Raw genomic sequence first — 25123 nt, forward strand, 5'->3', positions numbered from 1 at the left:
GACACTGATGAAGCACTACTACCAAACTGTTGTTTCCACCGATCCTGCTGCAGAAGTTTGGTACATAATTCTGGAAACTTCAGATCAACATTTGTGGTGGTAATGTTGAGTGTTTCTATGAAGTGTTCATAAGATTTCGGTAGACTTTTCAAAGTAATGACTACCATATCTTCTTCCTCCATGGTCCGACCAATGGCTTCGAGCTGATCTCGAATGTCTTTAATTTTGTTGAGATGTTCCTGTAAAGACATATGTTCGTCCATCATGATGGAGAACAACTGATTTTTGAGAAAAAAAAGCTCTGCTTTTGTCAGATGTCTCGTGCAGTTCTTTCAACTGTTGCCAGATTTCGGCAGCTGTCTTGCCAGAAGGAATCTGTGGTAACTAATCATCAGCGACAGAGAGCTTGAGAAGCATAACAGCCTCTCGATTTCGATCATCAAATTTATCTTGATCGGTACCAGCTGTACCGGGACAGAGCTCTTTGCCCAAAATGAGTTGATCAAGACGCCTGTATTCAAAAATGGTTAACATTCTTTGTTTCCAAATGTTATAGTTGCTGCCATTAAAGCGTTGATTTCCTTCTAGCATCAGATTGGTGAGCGTGGCCATTTTCCCAAAAAAAACAGAAGTCTGACACAGAGAAAAAAATGTAGCTGCCTGCTTATCCTTTATATATATATATATATATATATATATATATATATATATATTTACCCAGCAAAAAAAATATATCTCCCCAGTTTTAAAAACAACAGCTAATATAGCTAATGTAGCTGTACCCTTGACTGTGGGAAAGGGTCCACGCAAATCTGAAGGAGTATCTGGCTCTCTTCTGAACTCGTTCTCAGCTCAATACGCCTTTCGTTCAGCTGAAAAATGGATTCACAGCCTGCCCAGAATGATTGATAATCTCCAGCAAGGGACACACTGCCACACTGCTGTTAAACTTCAATGAATCAAACCCTTCTTGGTGGATACGTCTTTTTTTTTTTAACTTTATAATAAATAATCACACACAAAAAAAATCCGTTGACTTGTATATGTAACCTCAGGCACTTTTCTGCTTTGATTTTCTTTGCTTGCAGAGACAGATCGAATTGAGATACCCATTGTTTGTCGCTGAAGCTTTTCACGTCCCACGTGAGCCGTTGAAATGTGGCACGAAGCAAGGAGATCCGAAAGTCCACGATTTGATGGACGCGTGCCCAGCGGTGTGCGGTTTACCTGGCAAAGCGGCGGGGGGATCTCCAGCAGCACGGTTGAATATCCCACGTGAGCCGTCGAATATCCCACGAGATTCGTAGATTGAAAAATATGAACCCACGATGAGACGACAAGGTTTTGCCGCAGAAGTAGCCGGATTCGAAATGCCGGGCTTTAATTTCAAGGCGATTCCAAGAATTGCATGTATCCGTAGATTCAGAAAAAAAAAAAGTGCAGAGACGACAGTCGGGTTCCTATTAGAAATTACACACAAAAAACTGCCTTCGCTCTGTTCGGGAGCTTAAGAACGAGCTTAGGAGACTCGCCAAATTAATTGCGGAGGAGGAAGATGATTTCTGTGGGATTGAGGTCTTCGATCACGTTTCCAGCACCGTCAGCACTCTCAGGCACCTCAAATTTGATCTCGAAGTGAAGAATTCGAAGAAATCATCGAAGCCGAAGAGGCCTTTGTCGGAGTTGGCGTGTATGACGAGAAATCACAAATCGATTTTACTCAGATGAAAAACACAGCAGAATTGCTAACTTGTAAACCCAATGTCGAAACAGTCCATAGAGGAATCAGAGACGAGATGAGTGCAAATTGGCCAGCCAGAAAACGAATCCCGCTCCCACGAAACGGTCACCGCCACAGGGTTAATTCCTCAGAAAAATGATAAAGCAGGAGAAGAATCCATTTCTGTATCGAGATGGACGACTATAAGCTTTTATCACAGTGAGCAAAGCCGAGGCTAAGACTCAGTGAAGGCTACTTGGCTTACAGAGGGCTCGACCTTAGAAAGGACTCAAGAGATTAGGATGCAGAGAGAATAACTATTCAAGAAATCTCTTAACCTCGCTCTGATACCATAAAAGAATGTTCAATGAATTAATTTGGAATGAGCAAACAGCTCAATGATAATACAGAGATATTTACAATAATAGAAACATCAGGTTTCTATGTAGAATATGGAAACACTCAGTTTCATCTAACAAACTGCTAAAAGAATACAAATAGCAACAGCTAAAAGGAATGAGCATTAAATACTAAATAGGAATATTCTAATAGATGCCCCACCAGGGTGTTCATAGGGTATCTCCTTTTAGTACAATTCCTATCTTGGAATAACACATCCTCAAGGAATTTGTTAGGCCCCTACACTAGTAGTATAGGGGCCTAACAGAATTTCCTCTTCGACTACTCTTGCCTATTGGATGCCCTACCACACATCCTCAAAGAGTATCGAAATCAATCTCAGACGCTTACGCAATCCTCCATTCTTTCTTCACAATATCAAGACAAGAATGATGTGTCTATCTCTCCCTCTCAACTAGGGTCGTTATACTCATTCTTATAAAAGGACTATACACAAGTTCCCTATTATCCAAGAACTTGTCCAAGCTCCCTCTTAACTAGGGATTTGATTCCAACCTCCCTTTTAACTAGGTACTTGTTTCCAACAGCAGCTCTTTGCTCTTTGGTGGAGATCATGCTACCTTCAACGACTTGTAGCGCTCCTTTCGATGTCACAAATTTCATCTTCATTATTGTGGAGCCTTCATATTCTAGGTTTTCTTCGTAGGGCATCGGCCATCCATCACTTTCTTTCACAAACCATATCAGTTACGTTGTCCTTCTCTTATCGCAAAGTGATCTTCTAGTCCACATCTGGCTTTTCTTCATCCAGCTACCTTTTCCAAGTCATGTTACTTTCAAGAACTTCCATCCATTCTTGGTTGTAGGAGAAATCTAATACTCTCTTTCAATAGTCTTGTTTCAACCCAACCAAATATTGTTCAAAAATCAAAATGAACATCAAATCAAAGTTACCTTTTATCATGGTCATTCATCATGACATCTTCTTGCTTGCAACATCAACATCCTGCACATTCATAAACACATCTCCAAGGCATTCAATGTCAAGGGTCTCCTTCCTTTACAGACTTTATAAGAGTATTCATACCTTCTCCATGGAGATGTCCTAGCCAATTCCTCAATTCTCTTATCTCATGTGACCATAGTTGCATTTCTTACGAACTCCTCTTCATTTCTTCACATATTGTTCCTAGAAACTTCTATACATAGTTCCTACATTTTGTCAATGACCACATATTCCTTGTGAGCACATATTATGTTGATTGCATCTTTATCAATATGTGAACATATGCCTCCATGCATCTTTCCAAAGGAAGAGATCCTTATTTTTCGATCATACTTATGAGGTACAACATTTACCCATGCTTATCTGCAATTGCATGATGACATGACTTAATTTATCAAATATATGCATACCTCTTTTCTCCTTTTGGTCATCTAGACTTCCTTCGACAACTTCCCTTCCTCGCTTGAAAATTATTCAACCATTTTGACATGATGTACTCCTTCATCATGATACCATCTTCTTTCTAAACCATAGATCCCAATAAGGTGAACCTTCTAATGAAGATTCCAACGAAGGATCTTGATTATCCTCATCCTGCAAATGCTCTTTTCTAATGATGATGATGTATGATGAATTATTTTTATCTTCTATCATGCTAGATGACTTTCTTTCAACCATATATACTACTTATGCTTTCAATGAGGTTACCATGAGCTACTTCCTTTCTATGATGACTGCTACATCCATGTAGACTTCTACTTTAGTTATCCTTTCAAGCTTCTATAATGATGTCATGAGCTCTTGCTTCAATCATATGCTTCTAATATGATGTCATCTCCTAATATGATGCATCCTATCATACTTACAATGCTTTCTACCATGATAGCTATCTTTCACAAAAATTGAAAAGAACTAAGTGAAGGAGATTATCTCAGTCATAGTAGAGATCTTTCACTTCCTCCTTCTTTGATTTCTTCTTCTCAGGTTCTTCCACTTCTTCGGTGACATGGGCTTCATTCCTTTCTTTCCTTTTCTTGTTGTCCTTCTTGAGTTTCGGACAATCTCTCTTGAAATGCCCATATTCCTGACAGCCATAGCATTGGATTTTTGACATATCGATCTTCTTCTTTTTTTTGAGGACCAAACTTCCCAAACTTTCCTTTTCTCTTAGCCATGGTAGCAAATGCTTGAACTTGTTCGCTTGGTCCTACATTGCTTTTTGCCTTCAACCTGGTTTCTACAATTTTACACAAATACCATAGTTCACTGAATGGGGTGGTTTCCTTCTTTCCATAGATGCTTGATACAAATTTTCCCATTCATCAGGTAGTGCATTGAGCACCACAGTGGTCATCTCTTTGTCGGACATTATTTCCCCCAACTCTTGTAGTTGGTCTCGTATGGGTGACACCCTCATAAGATATCAGGCTATCCCTTCTTCCTTTGATACCTTCATCTCATATAGCTCAGTTCTCGAAGATATCACTTCTTTTGTAGAGCTTAGAGAATAATTCTACTAGTTTGTCATAGATGTCTTTTGACATCTCCAATTTTGCTACATAAGGGATGAGAGAGTCCTTGATTGATTCAATAAGGATCCTTTGAGCCCTTATTTCCCCCTTCATATATTTTGTTAGAGCTTGAGCATCTTCTTTTAGTGGTTCGATAATTGAACCCTTAACATGTCCAATGACTTCATTTTTTATGAGGATGAAATATGTCCTCTTCTTCCATGCAAGGAAATTTGATGACCGAACCAACTTATTGCTCTCTTTGCAAAATGAAGTCATTTTGATAGTACATTCAATCATATCTATAAGGATACTTACTTGTCAAGTGAAGATGCTCCTTTCATGGTGATATATTCAACTTGACGCCTTCTTAATTTTGATGATGATGTTTACTTCCTTGAAGATGACAATGCTTCTTAGAGATGTCCTTCTTCAAATGTTCTTGTCATGTGATCCTTTCTTCAAAGAGAGGAGATCACCTTGATTCTTTTGATGACGATGCCAATGCATCTTCTCTGATGTAAAGACTTCAAGATGCTTTAATGTGTAGTCCTTCTATCTTTGAGTGGACGTGGGGTCCTTGAGATCTTCTTCTCCTTGAGTTGATGATTGTAAAATGTATGAGCTTCCCAAGAATGCTTCAAGTGTGGAACCCTTCTTTGGATGAGCTAGGGCTTTGAGGTCCTCTATGATATTCCTTAGTTCCTTCCTTGATACTCCTTCGATTGCTTAGCCCTTACAAATCCCTTCTTGATGGTTCGATGCCTTGACCTTTCTTGATATTCCTTTTGATGGTCCTTCTTCAAGTTGCCTTTCCTTGTCTTGTCACCTTAGCTCTAATACCATGTTGAGAAATCTAGACGCAACAAATTAGTTGATTTCTCTTAACCTGATAACTACTTGTGATGTATTTTAAATTTAAATTGATTAGCTTTTTCTTCCACTTATTAATATTATGTTCTACCAAACTATAAAGAACAATGAGACAAGAGGACATAAGATATAGACGATCAGCCACAGCCAAAACCTCTCCACTTGAGAGGAAAACCAACAAGAACTCTTCTCTTCTTATAGAACTTCAATTGACGAATTCCAAGACCTATGACCCTTGACCAAAAACCCCTCCAAGACCAAGTCAAATTATTCCTTTGATCACCTCTTCTTCCACAAAGTCAACAATGGTCAAACATGTTGAAACACTTCAGATTTCAGCTTCTTTCACGACTCTGCAATTCTCGGCCTGCCTGAAATCTCTGCGGTTTCACACATGTGGACAGCTTGAAGTAGTTTTGAGAATCTTCCCTTCTTTGCTTGGATAGGATCTTCTTTCTTTGGATCACGGCTTGCAAAGAGATTCTTCTTCACACCCAAACTTCAACTTCTTCTACAACTTGTTCGTACTACAACAAGAGTGATGCCCTAGATCTCGCACGTGTGAGGAGATTCAGCCCAAATCAAATCAGAAATACTTCGATTTATTTCTTCCTTTAGATCTCCTCTTCACTCTTCTTTAGGTCTTCTTCTTGCTCTTGATCAAACTGATTGCTTGGATGATATTTGCAAATGAGGTCGAATCCTCTATATAGGACTCTTGTCACATCTTGTAGGCCAACTTATCACTATCCCTAGGCCGACTTGTCAATTGATAAGGCCAACTTGCTGTCGCACATTTAACAAGGTCTTGGAGGGTCTTTACTCTATTTTTGACTCAACTAAATTTTCTTTTACAATATGTAACATGCCCAAGAGGGTCTTCCATACATGACAATGACTCAATTAACTTGTAAACTCAATGAAAAGCCCTAGAAGCCCTCAATGGGTGCATGACCTATAAAAATAAATTGCCCTTGAGCATGAAACCCATGCCTCGAGAATGACAATAATAAATTTATTTTTTCTCCTTACAACAAATTCATAAAATCATGATTACATATGTCATTATGAAGACCAAACCTAGTTGCATATTTCAACTATATATATATATATATATATATATATATAAGAATAAGACATTGACTCTTAAAATATTATTAACATCATACAAAATAATTATATCATTTTGGATATGTCACCCGTTAATAACCCAACCACATCAATATATGATGCAATACCAATGTTAATGGTTGTATTTGCATCAACAAGTCTTCAATAATTTCATTCAAAAAGAAAATATAGAGTAATATAAAATGCAGATTTATTAATGCCCAAAACATCCCACATAGTAGAAAGGCTTAAAATTTTATATATTCAATAAAATAGAGCATTCATAAAATGCATTCAAGATTCATAATAACCTTGAGCTTCACCGCTAGCCAGTAACTCATCCCTTGGAATATTTAAGGAAATCAATGATTAAGAAATCATTAAGTTGAGCGGTGAGATCATTTAACAAAACTTTGTGTGCTTTTAAATTTAGCTTTACTGATGTGGTCTCCTTGCAGTAGTCATTGACACAATCCCTCATTATGGTTGTAACATTTTCAAACTCGTTAGAATATTTTGAAGTAGGATAAATTTATTTCATAGAGGAAACATACTAATATTTAAGCATCTCTAAGGTTTTCACTCAATTCTACTGCAACAAATATTATAAGCCAAAAGTATCCTGCAAAGGTAAAGGAAAGAATAAAAAGCTAAATGAAAATTAAACTGAGCATACCTTTCTTCGATGACGATCTGCATGGCTTATAAACTCTAACGGAACTCGTGCTCCTCGAGATAACTTAGACAAAATAAATATAAAATCCTCAACTCGTTCTATTTCCTTCCCATTCAATTTTTTTATGATTGAATGGCGAGCAACACCTGCCCTCGACAACATATACCTATGATGTCCAATGCCACACTAAATAAAGTCAATAAACATTAAAGATAAAAGCTGTCATATAAATTATTATATGACAATTGAATTCTTTGTGACTAATATTAAAATCTCTCTATATAGGAAAAGATCACTATTTACAATTGGATATAAACATCTCAAGAGTCAAAATATGTCATCTTGTTGAAAAAACAGATCATACTGAAGCTCAACACCAATTGATGTCAAAACTTCATTGTTCAAATTTCATTACCCAGCCATAAGGCTAAAACTTAACTGAACAAACAAATGGTAGAACATGGTTAAAGCACAAAAAATCAATCGAGTGTCATCATGCAATTATCATCAGTAATTAGGAAGATTACATTTTTAAGTGGAAATATGGTTCTAAGATAAAATTACCACTATTTTTTACTCAAGGTGTTTATCCTAAACCATGCAATATTCAATTTATTTTGAGAAATTTTCTTACTCATTAGTATCTTTTTGATCACATGCATTATCTCATTCCAAATTCTAAAACTAAACATGACTTCAAAGTTCAGCCACTATATTCGTTTTAACAGACCAAATCCGACCCTCGTATTAAAAATTGCTCAGACAAAATTTATGAAAATAGCTTGACAGTCTACGCCAATCATGTTTTCAAAATTTTGGCTTATATCAGTATAAACTGACTAAAACATTTCATTGAATTTTCAAAGCAGAAATGTCATCAAAAACAAATATTTTATATTCAACGAAAGACCAAAATAGGTCAACTGGACTAGAAGATGTGAGCAAGCAATAAGAACAACAGGAGCTCTCCCACCTACATGAAGTACAGAAAAAAGCATTTTAGGGAAACCCCCTTCGAGATAATTGTGTCCAAGGTGGTAGGGAAGAGAAGTTAGCCATATGACCCACATTCTAGAGATGATGACCAGCATTCTCCACATACAGCAGCCCCCATGATGCTTCATGTTCCTCATATGCTCACCTCACTTTGCCAGATCAGCATATCCATCTGATGATGGTAGTTCAACAAACATGAGGTACATCAGCCATTGATTAATACAAAGTATTTTCATTTAATGTACTAGGCATTTAAGTAAGGATCATAGGTTGAAGCTGGAAAATAAATCATGAAGCTGGGAAATTATACTTGTTGCCTTACATTCTTCCTGTGTACTTTGACCTTGGTTGCAGAATGGTCTGATCAAAGACATTCTCCCTGTGTCACTTCGACCTTGGTTTGAAGAATGGTCCGACAGAGGATATTCTCCCTATGTCAGTTAGACCTTGGTTGGAGAATAGTCCTAGAGGCCACTCAGATCTCTTTATAGAGTGAGCAGGAGCCTCCCAGAATCATGCTCGGATCTCTTTCTAGAGTGAGCTTGTTTATCATTGATGAGGCCTCTAGTGTTTCACCTAGACTATGTCTATAGTTGTTTGATGGTGAACCATGATTATGTTGATGCTAGTGATTATGATATTGATGATGATGCTTATCTTAATCTTGATCTTTCCTTAGAGAATTTGTCAACTTGAGATCATCTTGATAGTCATTATGAATACCTCCATAGCTAAGAGGGAGTGTTGAAGTTTGTAGCTATGGTCAGTCTTCGTAATATATTTTTGATATTTATGCAAGGCATGTTCTTCATGCTCAAAAGAAAAATAAAATTATTTTATCAAAAAGGAAATTTAAATAATTGAATATTTGTTTTGGCACCACAAGTGTCCAACTCGGCCGTCTACCCCTCAAGTCATCTCAGCCTCCTATGGCACCCATTCGACCCCATGATTGGCTATATATTGAAACCATTTGTCCTCCTCTCAAACCACAATTTGTTACGAGCATCAAGCAATATATCACTTGGCATACGACGCAAGTTAAGGAGCAGATTCAAGGTATAGAAGTCAAAGTCTCTTAGCAGGGCCGAATTTTCTTTGTGGCATATCTCTTGAAAGAGCCAAGCTTCTTTGTGGTCTATCTCTGTGACAAGAAGGCCGATATTTCTGTGGTTCATATCTGTGAAAGAGGAACGAAAGTCTGAAGTATATTTTTGTAAAAGGAGGCCGAAACATCATTGTGGAAGGAGGTCGAAACTCTCTGTGGAAAGAGGTTGAGACTCTGTAAACCAGTGTTCCACGGGGACGCATCCCCCAGGGTCAGGTGCACACACCTAGGACGAGGAGTCTACTGGGGGTGCGTTTCCCCACACACCATTTTTGGGGAGTCTTGGGGAGACGCAAAGGGGTAAGTTTCCCCAGTGTGGGGGACGAGACTCCCCAAAAGGGGTGCGTCTGGGAGTCCCCCCACAAAACTTCAATATATAGTATATGGTAATATACTAGTATGTTTTGCTTTCAATTTAGATTCTAGAATGATGAATGATGAATTTAATTTTTAAATTAATGTAGATTGTAGGATGATGAATGATATGGATCAATGTATTTGAATATTTCATTATTGATCTCATGGTATGGATGAATATTGAGTATGTCATATGAATGATGTATGTATCAAAATGAGTGATAAGGATGGGTCAATGTATATCATTATTTAATTCAATTTTGAATTTAAATTTTATGTCTGAACCAAATTTCAATTTTCAATGTATTGGTATCCATATTACTATTAGTCTATTTAATATTTATGCTTTCATTATTGAACAATGAATATCAACTTGAATCATGTATATATATATAACTATATACCCCAGCGTCCCCCCGCACCCCCGAAATTTCCGTAAACTTTGAGGGTACTCCCACACGTCCCCCCTGTGCGTCTCCTCACACCCGCATCTCCCCGCACCAAAGTCTTGGTGGAAAAGGGCCAAGGAGATGAGGTTTATCTCGTTATTGAAATATGTCCATAGCTTTGACTTTGATATAACTTGTTGAATTTGAATCTCTAAGCAAAGAATTGTTGGGTTTTACCCCAAAGGGTTTTCCCAAGGTAAACATTGTGTTGGTTTTGTACATTGTGATCTCTACTTTTTCTTATTCTTGTATGGTTGAATTTCTGAAGTATAATTGCTTGATAAAGAAGTTGTAAATGCTAAAAGAAGACATATAATCATCAAAAGTAATTATTAGTGTTTAGAAATAAGTGTTAGTCTTTACTGCATTTGAAAAAATCAAAGAACTTTGGTGAAGAAAGAAAGTTGAAGATCACACCTTGTTGAACCTCTCTCTCTCTCAAGGAAGAAATCTCTTATCTCTATGTCCAAGATTTCTGAGCAAATGGTTCCCTCTTGCAAGGAAGGAAACAAACTTGAAGGAGCATCAAACTTCAAAGCATGGAAGAAGAGGATTGATCTTGTCCTAGAAGAACATGAAGTTTTGCAATATGTCCAAGGTAAAGTACCTCAACCAAATGATAATGATGCTACAAGGAAAGCGAAGTTTAGGAAGGGTGAGGTCAAGGCTCAAAGAATTCTATTTGAATCTCTCAAGGACCATTTAATCCCATTTGTTTCAGAATTGGCTACATCAAAGGAAGTCTATGATACTCTTATTAATTTGTACTCAATCAACAACATTGGCCAAAAGATGTCTTTAAGGAATCAACTCTGTGATATTAAGATGTCAAAGTATGAACCTGTGGCCTCCTACTTCATGAAGATAGCTCACTTAAGAGATCAGCTCCAAAGCATTGGTGAAGTCATTTATGAATCTGAATTGATCACTACAACAATCAATGGACTACCAGATCTATGGGATGCATTTGCCACTGGGATATGTGCTAGAAAGGATACTCCAAGCTTTGAAGAATTATGGACCTCTTGCACTCAAGAGGAATCTAGGCTTATAGCTAAAGGAAAGATCCAAAGTCCTGATGAAGAAGAATCTCAAGCTCTTGCTGCAAAATCTAGAAGGAATAATGGAAAGAAATTTGACTCTCAAAATAAAAGTGCAAGTAGAAGATCCATGGAACGAACAAAGTTCGTTCTTAAGTTAAACACTCCAAAAGACTTGAAATATGTAGATCTCCATTGAGAATACAAGAATATATATTAAATGTATGAATAAGAATGATGATATAATTGAAATTGAGGGCTTGCTTATATACCTTATGCAGGTGTCCCTTTATGAACGGTCATGTCTCCTTAGACATGCCTCTTTGTCTATCTAATTATTATCTAATTACATATTATTATGATTATTATTTATTATTTATTATCTATATTTATTACTTTTACATAAATTATATTCATAACATTGCCTTCCCCTTCAAAAAGCTTTGTCCTCAAAGCTTGCTAATGAAAAGGATTGGTCCCTTGTTCAATTTCGAATGTCTTCTCGTCCCGAAATGTCATCTTTGTTGATACAAGTTGATATGATCCTCCAAGTGACAAACAAAATTGTCGCACTGAGAAGGGATCAGAACATCCTAGATCAATCTTCTGTAGAATCTTGCAGTGACTGGAAACTTGTGATGAATTGTTATCACATGAGTGGATTGCGCTGACATTAGTATTCTTCAGAACATCAGTTTATTGTTTTTGTTCTAAATATGTAGCTTGATTCAGTTGTCTACTCTCGTGCTTCAAATGTTGATAAGGAATTCTAGTGAATTAATTTTCCCTTATCTTGTTTGTGTTGTTTTCTTGATTTATTTGGAGTACCTGATTTCCTTTAGTTATGGAAGTTGAATGGTTAATTTCTGCATCTTCACTTGAATCTTTTATTGTTGGAACTGCAGTTTCTGAGTACATCTTTACTTCAACTAGTTTGTCCTCTTCTTGAGTTGTGATATTGAATGAATTGGTATTTGTTGTTTTTTCGTATATTTGAATTTCTACATTTGATGCTTCCTTCTCGACAACTTCTTGTACCTTGTTTTCTAATGACTTCTTGTCCTTCTTAAGTTTCTTAATCTACGTCAGTAATTTTTCAAGAAGGTAAAATAGTATTACAAAATATGCAAAAAGAAATTGACAAAACTACTTCTAATCGAAATGAAGAAGTTTCTCAGCTTCAAGACCAAATGGAATAAGTTAAACACTCCAGAAGACTTGGAATATGTACATCTCCATTGAGGATACAAGAATATATATTAAATGTATGAATAAGAATGATGATACAATTGAAATTGAGGGCCTACTTATATACCCTATGTAGGTGTCCCTTTATGAACAGTCATGTCTCCTTAGAAATACCTCTTTGTCTAACTAATTATTATCTAATTACATATTATTATGATTATTATTTATTATCTATATTTATTACTTTTACATAAATTATATTCATAACAACCCAATTTACAAGACTTATCAAAAGTCCAATGTTTTTGATTTTGCAAATTTGGACATTATAGAAATAATTGTCCTAAAGCATCAAATGATATGAAAAGGAAGGACAATGATGATGATGATGATGATGATGATGATGAGCATCCTCATAAAATAAAATAAAAATCCAAGAATGATTCGTCAAAAGCTTTAGTAGCTAGTGACATGGACTTCTTTTACTAGAATTACTACCAGTAGGCTAGGAGCAATAGGGAGCTGAAAGTTGAGAAATCTATTAGGGTAGCATATAAGGGTGATTTCTCTTTACTTTGATAACTGGCTATGATTATTATTAGAATTCTTCTTATTATTATTATGTTTTTTTCATCAAACAATTATCAAACCATAAATAATGAAGATCACAAGAGAACAAATAGACACAAGATGTAGGTTCCATGCCAGGGAAAAACCCCACCAAAGGGGAAAACCCAGAAAGAATCCTTCTATTCTTGTAGAATTAGATCAAATGAGACATCCAAGACCCAAGACCTTCTCGAATCACCAAGTCAGCCTCTCAACAATTCCTCCTTCAAGTCAACAAAAGTCAACGAAAGTCAAGCTTCATCAATTTGGTCAAATTAGACTTTTGGCCATCTCTAATTTTTAGTCCTGAAATTTTCATCTTTAAGCAAAATTTCAAAAACCCTAGCTTTGCACGTGTGATAGATTCCAAGCATAAAAAAAATCAGGTTTTTGTCCTTCCTTTGACTTTTCTTATTTTCTTTGATATTCACACTTCTTTTTTCTTATTGCAGATCGAATGGGTGAATTGAGAGACAAGGAGGTTGAATTCATCATCTACATACAGCCTTCTTCAATGGTCGAATAGGCCTCTTCTAGGCCAACTTCCCTTGGGCAAGGCCCACTTGGTGATCGAGGTTTTTTAGACTATCTTGACACAAAATAAATTTTATTTCATGATACAAATGCCCAAGAAGGGTCTTATACATATAATATGGATTCTTTTGACTCAAGTAAATCCTAGAAGCATGAAAAACATGCTTGACCTCGTTGAAAAATAAAAAAAGTATGAAACCTATTCTTCAAAACTAATTTTCCTTTTGTTCTTTTTCATTTTTACAATAAAGATATAATGATACAAATACAACAAGAATTATGAAGATCGGGCATAGTTACATTTTGATTTCTAAACACTCCCTATTAACTAGGGAGGTATTCATAATTGCACAAATGGTACAATGATGACCTAAGTTGAAATGTTCTAAGAAGAGTATCAGCATACACAATGCAAGAGATTTTGATACCATCTAGGCTAATTATCAAGGTATCAAACCATTAAGCAATTTAAGTAACATCTAGGTTACCTGCCAAGGTACCAACCCAACAAGGATCCAGGTGTCATCTAGGCTACCTGCCAAGACACCAACTTGACAAGGATCCAGGTGTGTCATCTTGGCTACTTGCCAAGACACCAACTCAATCAAGATCCAGGTGTCATCTAGGCTACCTGCCAAGACACCAACTCAACAAGGATCCAGTGTCATCTAGGCTACCTGCCAAGACACCAACTTGACAAAGATCCAGGTGTCATCTTGGCTAGGATCTAGGTGTCATCTAAGCTACCTGCCAAGACACCAACTCAACAAGGATCCAAGTGTCCTCTAGGCTACATGCCAAGACATCAAATCAATCAAGATCCAAGTGTCATCTAAGCTACTTGCCAAGACACCAACTCAACAAGGATCCAGGTGTCATCTATGCTACCTGCCAAGACACCAACTCAATCAGGATCCAGGTGTCATCTAAGCTACCTACCAAGACACCAACTCAACAAGGATCCAAGTGTCCTCTAGGCTACATGCCAAGACATCAAATCAATCAGGATCCAAGTGTCATCTAAGCTACTTGCCAAGACACCAACTCAACAAGGATCCAGGTGTCATCTATGCTGCCTGCCAAGACACCAACTCAATCAGGATCCAGGTGTCATCTACGCTACCTGCCAAGACACCAACTCAACAAGGATCCAGGTGTCATCTATGCTGCCTGCCAAGACACCAACTCAATCAGGATCCAGGTGTCATCTACGCTACCTGCCAAGACACCAACTCAATAAGGATCCAAGTGTCATATACGCTACCTGTCAAGATGCCAACTTAATCAAGATCTAGGTGTCATCTAGGCTACCTGCCAAGACAGCGACTCAACAAGGATCCAAGTAAATTTAAACTCCGAAACAGTTATAAATTTATATATTAATGATTGAATGATAGTTTTTTACAAGCAGGGCCCTTGCTTAAATAAGCCCTTGGGCACCTTTTCGGGAAGGGGCATGATCTTTGATCGTGCCCCAATTACATATTAATTAATTACATAACATTGCCTCCCTCTTGAAAAGATGCTTTGTCCTCAAAGCATATGCAATGATGGGTGTTTTTGGCAAAAAGATTCTGTCTCCCAGGAGGCTTCTTCTTCTGGTAGATTCTTCCACTTGATAAGGTATTCTTTAATTACTCGAGATCGCAACTTTCTTTCCCTGGTGGTAACAAGTCCTTTGGGTTCTAAGATGAACTTGCATTCATCATCTAATATCAGAAACGTTGCTTGTGTTGATTAGTGTCTTCCCAATGCCTTTTTAAGACAAGATACATTGAAAACGTTGTGAACTCCACTTTTGTCTAGAAGACTTACGTTGTATGCTACTTGGTTGATCTTTTTGTTGATCTGATATGATCCATAAAACTTTGGGGCCAATTTGTTTTTCCCTTTTTGCTTTAGAGATAATTGTTTTTAAGGTTGAAGTTTAACAAATACCCATTATCCAACCTCAAATTCTCTCTCTATTATGTGTCAGTCGACCTGCTACTTCATGCGATTTCTTGCAATACTTAGATTTTCTTTTAATGTTTGAAAAAAAAATTGGGTTTCTTCTAATTGCTCCTTTACTACTGGAACTTTTATCTTGGAAATGGCCAAATCCTTCCATTTGGGAGGTTCATATTCGTACAGAGCTTGAAATGTGGTCATCTTTGCGGAAGTGTGATAAGTTGAATTGTATCACCATTTAGCGAGATGTAACCACTAAGCCCACTTATTTTGCTTGTCTGCTGCATAACAATGAAGGTAAGCTTCTAAGCACTTATTGATAGTTTCTGTCTAACCGTCTGTTTGAGGATGGTATGCAGAACTCATGTTGAGGTATGTTCCAATATGTTTGAAACTAGGTTGCACGAAACGGGGAAACGAGTACGAGTTTCCGAAACAAGAAGCGATACGAAACGCGACCTCCCCAAATATATATATATATATATATATATATATATATATATATATATATCTGTGTGTGTGTGTGTGTGCAGTCATAAAGCATAAATGATACACTATAAGTTATTACATTTAAACATTAAGATTTAATTTACATCACATTTACTCATGAATGATCACATAATGAAGATAAAAATATCGGAATATCCAAAAGCAACCTTTATTATATATCCAAATCTCAAAATTAACCTTTATTTACATTAATATATGAGGCTGCAAGTACAATAAAGACTATAAGGCTGCAAGAGAGAGATCCAAATCAAGATTTTCTGCATCCACATCCCATTCTTTAGAAGGACCACTATTGTATTGGGAGTCTCCTCCTACATAGTGAACAACCTTAGTGCTCTTGATTAAATACAAGTTTCATACCCTAGTACCCTACATGCTCATCATTATTGCGAGCCTCCCCTGCATAGAGGGCTTGGTTCTCTTGATTAAATACAAGTTTCATACCCTAGTACATGATAAAATCCAATGGAAACATTGCAAACCCCACAATCCTGAAATCTCGAAAAACACATAAGTCAGCTGGATTTTGAGTGAGATCTAAAATTCTACTTTCTCCATATGAAATCCAATGAGGTCGAAACCACTCTCAAAGTGTTGTGAAAAATCGCGATAAAATGAAAAAATTGCGATAATTAAACGAAAAAATCACCGGATTTTTTTTTGCCGATTTATATTGAAAAAATCGTGATTTTATGAAAAAATCGCGATAAAAACGAAAAAATCGCGATTTTATGAAAAAATCACGATAAAAACGAAAAAATCGTGATAAAAACTTAAAAAATCGATAGGGTTCGCGACAACATAGTTTTATAACGTTTTTTTGGGTTTTTTCATGCAATTTATTTTGAAAGAAACAAATAATTTTTGAGTGGGGCAGCTTTATGATCAAGTCTAGGCCCTAGTATGGATATGTTATTCATGGTAATGTTAAATTCTTAAAGTAAAAGTGACAATGTCCTTAATCTTCATTTTCATCATTTTACTTCAATTTTTAACATTACCATGAAATGACTCAGGATGTTTGAGAGTGGTTACAGCCTCATTGGATTTCATATGGAGAAAGTAGAATTTTAGATTTCATTTAAAATCTAGCAGACTTATCAATTTTTCAGGATTTCAAGATTGGGAGATTGTAATGTTTCCAGGTGACACCACCTGCCCAGGCTACCCCTTCCACCAGTAGAGGACGTGGTCTACCTCCTATAGATCCTACTTCTAGTTTTTCAGCTTCTGGAGCACATCAGACTCCACTGCCATCTCCACCAACACAGGCACCAGCATCTACATCTAGAGGGAAAGGGAAAGCTGTGGCATTTTCTCGCAAGAGGGGCAGAGGAAATCAATAGGATTAGACTTTCATTTTATTGTATATGACATTATGACATGATGAGATATATTATCATATTTTTTGTTGATATTTTGAGGCTGAGTTGGGACTCATGAGTCAGGACTTACTATTCAGGACATGATTCAATGTTATGTGTGATTTTAGTGCTAGAAATGATATTAAACATCTTATATATTATTTTTTTATCATATTTATGTGTCAATGTATTTATTTTATGTTGTAGATGGTTTAGATACTAAAAAAATTGAAAAAAATGAATATTTTTGTACCAAACAATTTTTTCCCGATTTTTTCCCGATAATTCCGATTTGTTCCCTGCGCCGATTTAATCCCAATCACGATTTTCACAACATTGCTCTCAAACATCTTGAATCATTTCATGGTAATGTTATAAATTTAAGTAAAAGGATAAAAATGAAAAATAAAGGAGAATATCACTTTTACTTTAAGAATTTAACATTACCATGAACTGCATATGCCTCAAACTTCCTGATGAACTGCATTATCAACACTAGGGCAAAAATTCACTTTTATAACTTTAGACACGCATCTAGAAGCAACTAGAAGTCACTAGCACACCCTAAAAATAAATTAAAAAACAAATTTAAAAATAAAAAATAAACAAAAACACAAGTAAATGTTGAAATGTGGGTCGTACGGTCATGAAACGCGTTTCCGGCCGTACTGGCCACGTTTCCATTTCGTGAAACGTGGCAGTACGGCCGGAAACACGTTTCACGGTCGTACCAAATGCGTCTCCGCGTCTCGTACCAGCTTTCGTACGGAAACGGACCTATGCTCCACGTTTCCTGCAACCTAGGTTTGAAAAGCTCCCTCCAAAAATTCCCTTTAAACTTGGGATCTCTATCACTAACAATGACTTTAGGGAACTCATGTAATTTGTAGACATTCTTGCCCAAGCCCTAAATCTTCTAATCTTGTCTAAAGTTGCTTTGACATTTAAGATATTGTGGTTGTAAGCATTGATTGAATCCAATTAAGCATCTCTTGATAGTTAGCATTGAATAATAAGATCACAAAATATCTTATTGAGAATCATTTTTGGCAATTGCGGTTGACATCTTGTAACCATTGGTTAATTGATAATTGGATAAATTGTTCTAAGTTCTTATCACAAATTGGTTAAGCATCTTGTGGATTAATCTATAGTTGAAAGCTTACACTTGTATCCTTAAGCATTTATCTTCTTTAGGATTGCCATATCATTATTGTTAAGTACTCTTACTATAAGATAATTTGCATTACGTACTTAAAATCATTAAGATCATTGCACAAGCATTCTAGGAACTAGTTGCATTAAAACTTACCTCCAAGCATAAGCTTGGTTGATAGAAACATAGGGCCACCCTTCTCACCTAGCTTGAGGGGCTTAGCAACTATTTGGTGGTTAACATAGTGACCTTGCGGTCGTTAGAGCCATAGTCTTTACAGTGCCAAAGGCATCGGGTGATAGGAACCTAACAGAAAGTATCATTAATTAGGCCTTTGTTTGCTTCTTGTTGGTCTCCTTCCCAAAACCTACCTTGGAGGCTAGCTTCAAAACAGTTAAGGAAAAGATACATCTAGACTAGACATATAATTAAAATTAACCAAGATCTTTACATCACACCTAGATCCTAGGATTTGCATAAGCATATAGTTAGGTAATCATACAAGCAGTAGTTGTCCATCCAATTACTTGGTCATAATTTATAATAAGAATGAACTCTTGACTCCATAAAGCACTAGTCTCAAACTCTAAATCTAATCAAATCATTAATCTTGCTAAATTTTTACCAAGTGGTTAAACCACTCATCCGTGTCTCCCAAGCAAGTTGGCTCCCAACTTGTTTTCCTTCACCTTATTTCCATAGGGACTTACCCCCATAGCCAGTTGTTGCGAGACAGCTAGAATGGAGAGGTCGGGGAGCAAGGTGATAACCCCCAACCTGAACGTTGTCACAGTGCCTATACAATTCGGGCGACAAGAAGCCCCACAGCTACCTCATCATTTTTTGTTACTAGAACCACATCTGGTGCACAACCGTCTATCAAGTCAACTCTAAGAAAAAAAGGAGAAGGAAGAATATGACAAGCTAGTAGGTAGGTGTTTTCTATGCAGTGACATTCCCTTCAACATTGCTAGGAACGATCCATTTTAGCAGCCCATGGTTGATGTTATTTCCATTGTTGGCCTAGGGTATAAAGCCCCTTCCTGTGATGACTTGAGAGGGCATATTCTTCAAAAATGTAAATTTCAATTACACTACTAGATTGCAAGAATTCAGGGCATCATGGAAACACATGGGATGCACTGTGATGTCAAATGGTTGGATTGATCAAAAGCGTAGAACCCTTTTTAACTTCTTCGTTAATTGTCTCAAGGTGACAATGTTTATGAAATTTGTTCATGCATCTGCACATATCAAAGATGCACGACTATGATGAGATTTGTTGGACGTGTTCATTCAAGAGGTATGTCCGCAACATATTTTCCAAGTCATAATGCACAATGGTGCAAATTATGTTGTTGTAGGTAGGATGCTTATCGAAAGGCATCCTAACATGTTCTGGACACCTTGTCTTGCACACTGTATTGACTTGATGTTATAGGGCATAGGAAAGATTATTTATGTCAGGGAGATTGTTGAATCATCAAAAGGCATAACAAAATTTATATATAATCATGCATCTATGCACCCTGCTATTACACAGTTTTCCACTAGCTTCATATATCTTCAAACTCTCTTTAATTCTATGTGGCATGTGAAAAGAATGTTTCTTTCAGAGGAGTGGTGTACTTTATCATTTAATCGCAAACCAGAGGGAGAGGCGATATTCACGCTAGTTTCATACCAGGAGAGATTTTGGGTAGGAGTGCAAGAGGTGTGTGCCATTATTGAACTTTTGACAAAGGTTCTTCGATTAGTTGATGGAGACAAGCCCGCAATGGCCTACTTGTATGAGGCCATGGATAGGGCCAAAGAACCCATTTGTAGCTATTATGAGGATAAGGGGGATGAGGGGTTTGAGAACAACAACTAATATGGAGAGTGATTGATGAGTGATGGAACAATACACTCCATCGTCTCATTCATGCTGCAGGGATCTATCTGAACCCCGCATTTTCTTACTCCTCTAGTTTCAGATTTGATGTTGAGGTCATGGATGCACTCTTTACTTGTGTTTAGAAGATGGTGTCATCTCTAGCACAACACACAGAATTTTCTAGCGAAATGGAGATATATGGGATGGCAGGTGGCACATTTAGCTTTGACATGGCTATCTAAGATAAGAAAACCAAAATGCCAAGCAAGCTTTAGCTTGTTTCAAATTCCATATATCTTCATACTTTGCTTTAACTTTCAAAGTACCCAATCTCCAAAAGCTTTCCATTTGAATGCTCAACCAAACATATAGTTGCTCCAGATGCGAGCATATCTAGAGTATATTTCAAATTAGTTTTTCGAATTCATTAAAAATTATAATTTATTACTTTTATAATTATTAATTTATAATTTATGACCCTCATACAGGTTGGAGTCCCATTGCCTTAATAAAAAGGTTTATGTCCACTACAATCTCTGATTGTGGGTGAGACAACTTCAAAAGACACTTGACGTGGAGGCCATCTCCTTGGATGGGATTGACATTATTGTTGCATGGAGGGTTAAGGACAAGAGGTGTTAAGTTATGGTATGTTCTATGCTTATAACAGTTTACTTCTTTTTCTTATTATATTCCACAGATTAGCAATCACATGTACATAAAGTAAAGCGCAGATAGAACATTAAACGATCGACAGAAAACAAGACAAGACAAGAGACACAAGATGTGGTAGCTAACCAGGGACAAACCCTACAATGTGTGGGGAAACCCTTTGATCAAATCTTCTTTTATCTTCAATAATTCAACAGAGAGAAGTACAGTGATGTGTGGTTTGACGGTAAGTCGCTTGGGCTATGCCCGGGCAAACCGAAGTTCAAATCTCATTGAGTACATTTAGCAGCCTGCTGTGGTGGCAGCTAGAGGGGTGGATTCCCCTTTCCCGTTGAGTCTGCTCTTGCCAAAATCATAGGAACTTAGTATAACTGATTTGCAGGTGATTGGTTATGCTCTTGGTGTTATAGTGGCAGCGTTCAGGTTTGATCCTGGGTCTCTCCTAGATTAGGCTAGACAGTTACCGATTCACCATGTGGTATAAAAAAAAATAAAAAAATAATTCAGCAGAGAGAAATAGTACAACAAATCTTATTTATATCAACAGTAGCAAACCCTAGATCAGTAGAATCAACATTAGCGACTTCATCATCAAAACTAGGGCAGTCGATATCTCACAAACCGACTGTCAGATCGGCTTGATTCCACCACCAAAAGTTGCAGCCTTCAGAGGAGGTTTAACTGAACCTACAACGCAGTTCAGAAGAGAAGGTTTGATGGTCGACGCTGGTCAAACTTTGGATCTGCAGTTGCAACTTCAGTTTCAGTAGCTTCCTTCAAACTAGGGTAGTCGATATCTCGCAAACCGACCGTCGAATCGACTTGATTCCACCACCAAAAGTTGCAACCTTCAGAAGAGGTTGAAATGAACCTACAGCGCAGTTCAGAAGAGGAGGTTTGATGGTCCACGGTTGTCAAACTTTGGATCTGCAGTTGCAACTTCAGTTTCGGCAGCTTCCTTCAAACTAGGGCAGTTGATATCTAGCAAACCGACCGTTGGATCGACTTGATTCCACCACCAAAAGTTGCAGCCTTCAGAGGAGGTTCAGATGAACCTACATCGCAGTTCAGAAGAGGAGGTTTGATGGTCCATGCTGGTCAAACTTTGGATTTGCAGTTGCAGTTTCAGTTTCAACAGCTTCCTTCCACATGTGAGAGAGAGACTCTTTTCTGCGCAGTAGAGAAGACCCTCTTTTCTGCGCAGGAGAGAGAGAGAGATGTGATGAGATGAGTGAGTGCAAATGAGGAAAAGTCCTCTTGTATTTATACACAACCAGTGTTGCACGAAGTGCCCCCCCCGGTTCCAAGCCCCGAAGCGCGTCCCGTACGGAAGCGCCTAGGAAGCTTGGCCAGAAGCGCGCTTCCGCGCTTCCGGATTTTTTAGCCGCTTCCTGGAAATTTGGAAGCGCTGGCGCTTCCGAAGCGCGCTTCGTACGGCGCTTCCCAGACGCTTCCGTACGCTTCCAGAAAAGCTTCCGGAAAAGCATTTAGAAAATCGTTTTTTTTTCAATTTTTTTTTAAATTTTAGGTGAGTTTGCTTGTTGGGGGTGGGTCCACCTTGGGTTAGGGTGACAAATGAAAGCAAAAAAATATATAAATATAGCAGATGCTCCCTCATGGTAATGTTAAATTCTTAAAGTAAAAGTGACATTCTCCTTTATTTTTCATTTTCATCCTTTTACTTAAATTTTTAACATTACCATGAAATGACTCAGAATGTTTGAGAGTGGTTCCAGCCTCATTGGACTTCATATGGAGAAAATAGAATTTCATATCCTATTCAAAATTCAGCAGACTTAACAGTTTTCAGGTATTCAGGATCAATGGGATTGTGGCATTTCATTAGATTATATCAAGTATGAAGGTATGCGATTAGCATTTAATCAAGAGCACCAAGCCCTATATGTACCCTGGTGTTGGTGGTGTTAATTGTTGAACTCCTTTGTCACGCGGCACGCCCTTAGCAAAAAATTACCTTTCAATCAAGTCAAAATCATCGATCAAACATGTTAAGCTTTTTCTACCATATTTTAAGTCTTGAATTAGGTAGTTTGATCAAAATTGGGCAATGTTGACTAATATCCAAGGTTGCACGAAACGGGGAAACGAGTACGAGTTTCCGAAACGGGAAGCGATACGAAACGCGACCTCCCCAAATTTTGGAAACGGGGAAACGCGAATATATATATATATATATATATATATATATATATTAGGAATTTAAGAAATATGTGCAATCATAAAGCATATATGATACATTCTAATTTATTACATTATGATAAAATTGTCAATTGTCAATGCATAGACTATAAGTATCTAAATTTACATCACATTTACTCATGAATAATCACATAATGAAAATAGAAATATCCAAAATCAGCCACGAAAAATTTCTAATTTTTTGTCTCGTGGTTGATTGGGAGTCTCCTCCTACATAGTCGAATGACCTTAGTGCTCTTGATTAAATACAAGTTTCATACCCTAGTACCCTACATTCTCTTGATTATTGGGAGTCTCCCCTGCATAGAGGGCTTTGTTCTCTCGATTAAATACAAGTTCCATACCCTAGTACATGATAAAATCCAATGGAAACATTGAAATCCCCCAAATCCTGAAATCCTGAAAAACAGATAAGTCTGCTGGATTTTGAGTAAGATCTAAAATTCTACTTTCTCCATATGAAATCCAATGACGGCGAAACCACTCTCAAACATCCTGAGTCATTTCATGGTAATGTTAAAAATTTAAGTAAAAGGATGAAAATGAAAAATAAAGGAGAATATCACTTTTACTTTAAGAATTTAACATTACCATGAACTGCATATCAACACTAGGGCAAACAAATGTAAGAGATCTACATTAGAAAAAAAAAAACAAAAAAAACAAATGTTTTTTTTGGGGAAACGTGGCCCGTACGGCCTGGAAACGCGTTTCCGGCCATACGACCACGTTTCCATTTCGGGAAACATGGTCGTACGGCCGGAAACGCGTTTCCAGGCCGTACGGTACGAGGAAACGCGTTTCGTTTCGTTTCCCCTGGCGAAACGCCCCCTAGGGCCACGTTTCCTACAACTTAGCTAATATCCCTAGACAATCGAGGTAGAGGCAAAGGCTAGACAAGAGGAGAAGAATCTAGATTCTAGATCATTAATGTACAATGGATGTTATATCTATCTTGATTTATGCAAAAATATGCATGTTTTCATGTCTTCTACAATTAATTTGGTATTTGGGATGTTTGTTTTGAGTATAAATGCAAAAAAATATAAAATATATATATATATAGCAGACGCTTCCGCGGACGCTTCGCTTCCTAGATTTTTGGAAAATGACGCTTCGGCGTCCCCGCTTCCAAAAAACGCTTCCGCTTCGCTCCCGCTTCGTGCAACATTGTACACAACTGATGATGTTTGAATAGATGCGACTCTTGGGCTTCTGAGCCTACATGAGTTGTAGGTCGGCTTGATAATAATTCCATAATCAAAAAAAAATCATATGTCCATAAATACTTATCGGAATCGGATGATCTATATAGATCAATCCTACACTCTCAACGAGAGGAATCTAATAAAAATATTATTAGCCATGAATAAGATGACCCAAATGAAGTTTGGCCCTAATTGCCAATTTAACACTCCCTCTCAACTAGGGAGAACTTCATCTGCAATCTACCTATCGGTCGCTACTATTTATCCATCAAATGCATTGTCCTGTACAGCCTGACCCTTGCCCTACTCTGCTCTATTCTGCTTTGTCTTGTTCTGCCCTGTACTGATCTGTGTTTTTCTGCTTTGTTCTACTCTGCTCTTGCATTGCTATGTTCTGCTCTACTTTTGTCCGAATAATGAAGAAGAAGAAATGATCGAGGATGTATCATACTGACTCAAAGTCAGTCTCAGAGTATGTACCACTGGTCCCAGACCAGTGTCAACCAATCCAAAGTCAGCGTCATAGTGAGTACAACTCCACTGGTCCCAGACCAGTATCATCTTCTACTGACTCAAAATCAATCTCAGAGTGCGTACCACTGGTCCCAGACCAGTCTCAACCGACCCGAA

At 37.4% G+C, this 25123-nt stretch overlaps 1 protein-coding gene across 1 annotated transcript in view; it reads right to left on the reverse strand.

Moving 5' to 3' along the window:
- The window catches only part of DEG7 (DegP protease 7), a 375281-nt gene that overhangs the window by 101827 nt on the left and 248331 nt on the right, over positions 1 to 25123 (reverse strand). The window contains exon 14 of the mRNA XM_089410870.1: positions 7257 to 7422. Within this exon, the coding sequence (XP_089266996.1) occupies positions 7257 to 7422 (166 nt within the window). The remainder of the gene's footprint in view (positions 1 to 7256; positions 7423 to 25123) is intronic.

This window comes from Pinus tabuliformis, chromosome 3_1 (genome assembly GCF_031772625.1).
Source record: "Pinus tabuliformis cultivar Carrire ecotype Pingquan chromosome 3_1, CPIR1, whole genome shotgun sequence".
Lineage (NCBI taxonomy): Eukaryota > Viridiplantae > Streptophyta > Pinopsida > Pinales > Pinaceae > Pinus > Pinus tabuliformis.